General features: G+C 53.6%; 1 protein-coding gene across 1 annotated transcript; it reads left to right on the forward strand.

The window, feature by feature from the left end:
* Window positions 1-2,707: 2,707 nt before the first annotated feature.
* LOC308047893 (olfactory receptor 14J1-like) lies at window positions 2,708-3,640 on the forward strand (the record flags this gene model as incomplete). The annotated part of the gene is made up of 1 exon (XM_080356703.1): window positions 2,708-3,640. The coding sequence occupies one exon, from the start codon at window positions 2,708-2,710 to the stop codon at window positions 3,638-3,640; it is 933 nt and encodes a 310-aa protein (XP_080212829.1).
* Between the last annotated feature and the right edge of the window lie 1,967 nt (window positions 3,641-5,607).

The raw sequence follows: 5,607 nt of genomic DNA on the forward strand, positions 1-5,607 counted from the left end.
CCCAGAAATGGGGTCCCAGTGGACATGCTCTGGGGCACAGCCCTTAGTTCCTCTGCTCACCCATGGGCCAATTTGAAAAGTGCACACACTGTGTGAGAGCTGCCAGTGGTCAGGGAGTCCCCCAGTCTCCATGAGCTTTCCAAGATGGTGGAGAGTGGCCTCACTGTGACATGGTCCTGCTGTCCCAGCTCCTGGGATGCTGCCCCTGCTGTCCCATAGACTGGAGGGGATTGTGTTAGTTCCGGTGACCCCTGACTTGATCCCCACGCACTGCTGGTTGTTCTCCACATTCCCATCTCAAGTCACAGAGGCCTGGGACACATTGCTGGTGAAGAAGGAGAACAAGAGGACACAGGAATTCTCACCTCTTTCTCTTATTAAATTCATTAGTAGCTACAAAGTGTCTTTGTCCTTTAAGTGTTCCTGCATTAGTAACAGCTCACTATGGGCCCTTGAATTGCCTTCCAGGTCTAGACTGAGTTCTGATCTGGGCTGTTGCTGTGCTTGGAGGCTGCTGTCCTTGAGACCAGATGAACTCACTCCTGCCACCCTGCCTGGCAGTTCATTCCATCCGTGTCACAGCTCTGTCTGCAGCACTGACAGCTCCAGCTCCTCAGTCAGGTCCCTGGCTGAGGACATGGCCTCACATCTGGGCTGAGCCACCCCAGCTGTGGCACCAGCCCAGCTCTGACCTGCCACAAGAAGCCTGGTACCAAGTGTCCAAGAGCCCATGTGTGCAAAGGCTTTGCTGCAGAGCACAGACATGACATGGCCAGAGACTGATGAATGTCTCTCTAGACTTGGGAGTGTAAAACCAGCATAAAATGCGTAAAGTCATTCAACTGAAGATATTCCTCCCCTAGGTTAGAGAAATTAGATCCTTTGCTGTAACATTCTTGGTGTCCTGTCTAATGATGGGACAAGAATGATGATTGTCATACCAATTTATTTTTTTAAATGAAAAATACAATGCTGGAAAGAAGTATCTCTTCAGAGGAGAGAGAATCAACATCACTGATTAATTGAGGTTGTTTCAAAGAATGTTCCAGTGGAGCCCCAGGGACACGTGGAGGAGCCCAGAGGGGACAGAGAAAGTGACATCATGGGCTGCTCCTGTGCTGCTGAGCTGGGCTGGGCTCCTGGGACACAGGGAGCTCATGGCAGTGGCAGCGCTGCAGAGAGACAGCTCTGCCCAGGAGCAGCTCCTCTGCACACGCAGCAGGGCTGAGGGCTCTGCCTGGGGATCTCAGCAGACGAGCAAGGCAGAGAGAGATTAAAGGTGGTCAGGACTGGAGGATGACTGAGAGCTCACTGGAGGAGAAACCTTTGCAGCCCTTGCCATGGTAAGTCTCTGGTGCAGGGCAGTGCAGCTGTAGCTCCTGGAGGCATCTCCTGAAACTGGCACAGGCACAGCTTGTGGGACCTGTAAGGACGAGGCTCTTGTCAGGCCATGTTGAACAGCTGTGAAGCCGGGTGAGCACCCAGGGGTGCCCAGGGCTGTCCTGCAGAGCAGGGTCCCTGCACCCCAGGGCTGTGCCGGGCAGGGACTCTGCCGCCTGCCAGGGTCAGCACTCAGCCTGCCCGGGAGATCCCATGGCAGCAGCTGTGGGAGGAAGGAGCGACTCCCGGCAGGGCAGGCAGGGAGCTTGTGGGGTTGAAGGGGGCTGTGTGGGTCAGGGCTGCTCAGAGCTCCAGATCCCCCCACAGACATGGCACAGGGTCCATCTGAACAAGGACATCAACACAGGAACAGCCGCAAGGGAAGGAGTCTGTGCTTTCAGTTTTCCACTCTTGGTTTGCTGGGTGTGCGGTGGGAGATGGGGATTTATTTCTCTCTTTGGAGAAGACACTGAGGTCCCAGTTCTTGTTAGGACGTGTCTGAGCTGCTCCTGAGCCCTTGCACACACAGAGCTGCCCCTAGACAGTGCCAGGAGGTGTGAGCAGGACAGAGCTGAGCACACAGCGGGTGGGATGGAGTCTGTGACACTGACAGGGAGCAGACCAGGGACAGAGACACAGCTGCAGGCAACACAGACGTGGGCAGGGAGAGGAAGCTACAACCTGAAATGCTTGAGACGGGACACAGGACCCCCCTGCCATCACCCGCGGTGCAGACACATTTCCCAGTGCAACCCCTGGTCTCCTCTCCTCCCCAGCAGACCCTCTGCCCCAAAGCCATGGGATCCAGGTCACGAGTCTCCCCCTCAGCAGCTGGACCTCCAGGTGAAGGGTTCCTGCAACGTGGTACACAAAAAAGGTGCTAAAAGTAATTGCTCTCCAGTGTCATTATGTGAGTGGCAGCAGCACAGCTGGGTAAGGAGAAGGTTCCTCAGCATGCCCGTCTGCCTTTCTGCCCTTGCTTTATTTTCTGGTAGCACTACAGTGTTCTTCCCTGTTTCTCCACCTGTCCCTGGTGTTCTTGCTCTCTGGGGTTGGGGTGGGAGTGTGGGTCAGTTTTTGTTCTGACACCAACACAGGGGGTTTTGACCCAGAGGTGTGTTCATGGTATCTAGTTGCCCAAGCTGCATTTTAAACTGTGATGAACTGTTACTCAGACTTAGTAGAAAGAGAGATTGAGCAGAAACATCCCTCCATCAGGGAGAGGGTTTTCCATGAGAAATAGCATGTTTATTTTGCTCAGAGAGGTCACCCCTAACATGTAACTGTCTTTCCTCCTTGCACAGGTCCTCATGCCCACAGGCAGCCAATGTCCAACAGCAGCTCCATCACCCAGTTCCTCCTCCTGCCGTTCACAGACACACGGGAGCTGCAGCTCTTGCACTTCTGGCTCTTCCTGGGCATCTACCTGGCTGCCCTCCTGGGCAACGGCCTCATCATCACCACCATAGCCTGGGACCAGCACCTGCACACCCCCATGTACTTCCTCCTGCTCAAGCTCGCCCTCCTCGGCCTGGGCTGCATCTCCACCACTGTCCCCAAATCCATGGCCAACTCTCTGTGGGATACCAGGGTCATTTCCTATGCAGGGTGTGCTACGCAACTCTTTCTGTTTGTCTTTTTAGCTTCAGCAGAATTTTATCTTCTCACCATAATGTCGTACGACCGCTACGTTGCCATCTGCAAACCCCTGCACTATGGGACCCTCCTGGGCAGCAGAGCTTGTGTCCACATGGCAGCAGCTGCCTGGGCCACTGGGTTTCTCCATGCTCTGCTGCACACGGCCAATACATTTTCAGTGCCCCTGTGCAAGGGCAATGCCCTGGGCCAGTTCTTCTGTGAAATCCCCCAGATCCTCAAGCTCTCCTGCTCACATTCCTACCTCAGGGATCTTGGGCTTACTGTGGTCAATGTCTGTTTAGCATTTGGGTGTTTTGTGTTCATCGTGGTGTCTTATGTGCAGATCTTCAGGGCTGTGTTGAAGGTCACCTCTGAGCAGGGACGGCACAAAGCCTTTTCCACCTGCCTCCCTCACCTGGCCGTGGTCTCCCTGTTCCTCAGCACTGCCATGTTTGCTGATCTGAAGCCCCCCTCCATCTCCTCCCCATCCCTGGACCTGGTGCTGTCTGTTCTGTACTCAGTGGTGCCTCCAGCAGTGAACCCCCTCATCTACAGCATGAGGAACCAGGAGCTCAAGGATGCCCTGTGCAAACTCATATCCCTCTGGTTTCTGAAGCAATAAACTGGCCATCTTCTTCTATACAGGAATTTTAATGTAGCTAATTACAAGCCCAGCCTGTCAACTGGATTTTGTGGTGGTGTTGGTTGTTTTCTTATTGTGATAATCTTGTCAACCCCTTTCTAATTCACTGCAGGCTTTTCTTTTATAACTGTTGGCTGCTTAAATGAGCAGCAGTGCTCTCCTTCTCTCTAAACAGAATAAAAGGCTCTTTAGTGACTTGTTTTTCACTATATCCTTTCTGCAAGGGCTTTTTGGAGCTGCAGGGACAGTTCCTGTGTATATGGGTAGGAGGGAAAAGAGCTCTCGCATGGCAGCCCTGCCAGGGAGCAGCAGCGCTTGTTCTTCCCGAGCTGCTCTGGTTCCACTCCACACTCTCCTTCTCATCCCTGGTGTTGGTGCAAGGCCTGAGTGCTCTGCCAGCTTGGTCACCATCCTGCTGTGTGTCAGTGCTGTGGGCGCAGGCAGGGACAGGCAATGGGCACTGCTGTGACAGAACTGGCCTCAGTAACAGTACTTGCACAAAGAAAAGTGATCTTCTATGGACAGTTCATGATGGTTTATATCTTCTTGCAAAGTTTCTCTCAAGCTTATTCCTACAGAAGTGGCCACAGATGAAACATCAGTGTGCAGCTGAACAGTGTGTGTGCAGGGCTGGCACACAGCAGTGTCCTCTCACAGCCAGGCTCCTGTCAGAGACCTGCAGGACCAGCAGAGCAGGGCTGGGCTGTGCCCCTGTGCACTGGACACCCCGTGGAAGGAGCCTCAGGTCAATCACCATGGACTGGCCCCTCACAACCACCATTTCCAGCACTGGCTTCTCACCCACAGAGGCTGTTTTCTCTCCATGGATGGACACTCAATGAAGAGTTCAGCAGTCCATGTTTGCCTTGTATAGATGAGATGTGAGCACGCACATCATGTATGTGAGGTGACATGAACCTGAGTGAGCAGAAACACCATCAACTATTCCTTTCCATTCCGTGAATGTCCATGGAATGGACATGGCTGGGAAAGAACCTCTGCCCAAGGGCCCACAGGTCTTACCCAGGAAGAGAGACGGGTTGTCATGTCCATCCCACCTGAGAACATGACGGGACAGCAGCAGGGACATGGTTGTGTCTGTCAGAGAAACTGAAAGAACAGCAGCAGTTGTGGGATGTAGAAGATCATGGGGAGGTGACTTCTCTTTGGTCAGGTAAAAGACCATAACAAGTCTAACAGCTTGGGTTCCCTGTATGAAGGGCAGTTTATGAGGTGGCTGAGCTTTCCTTGATAGTGGGAATAAGAAGGAAACAGAAAAAAAAAAATATCAGAAAGTACAGCTTGGAAGGTGAGGAATGGATATGAGGAGGAAGAAATGTCTCTGGAAGGGCAGTGCTGTGGGGCAAGAGGTGACCCAGAGGGAGTTGGATCGGCCCATGATTTGGGTGCCAAAGAGCAGCCGGTGAGGGTGCAGACACAGCAGTGAAGGTGCAGAAATGCTGGGGTGAGAGCAGGTGGGAAGCGAGATGGGTGTCTGCAGCCTGCAGGGAGAGAGGGGCAGGGGCAGCACCGTGTGGAACAGCCTGTGGTGGAGATGGCAAAGGGCGCTGTAAGGCTGGAAGGGACCAACAGAACCCAGGTCTGTGTCCCCTTGGCCAGGGCAGTTGTCTCTGCCACTGAGGCCCAGGAGCAGACATGTTGTCCTCATGGCATTGGGGCCTCGCTGCCTCCTTGCAGCCCCATGGGGAAGCTGGAAGTTGTTGTCTCAGTGTTGTCCTTCCCTGGGCCTTGCACACCCACATCCCACGGTCCCAGGAAGAGCCCTGAGCCGTGTGTGAGGGACAGGATCCCCCTTCCCATTGCCTGCAGGTCATGACTCCTCCTTTCTGCTTCAGAAAGCAAACCAAACAAACTCCAAACAAATTCCCCCTGGGAGTTACATCACTTGTCTTTACATCAGATTCTCCACTGAATTTTGTGCCTGG

The sequence above is a fragment of the Nesoenas mayeri genome (assembly GCF_963082525.1).
Source record: "Nesoenas mayeri genome assembly, chromosome: 19".
Classification (NCBI taxonomy): Eukaryota; Metazoa; Chordata; class Aves; order Columbiformes; family Columbidae; genus Nesoenas; species Nesoenas mayeri.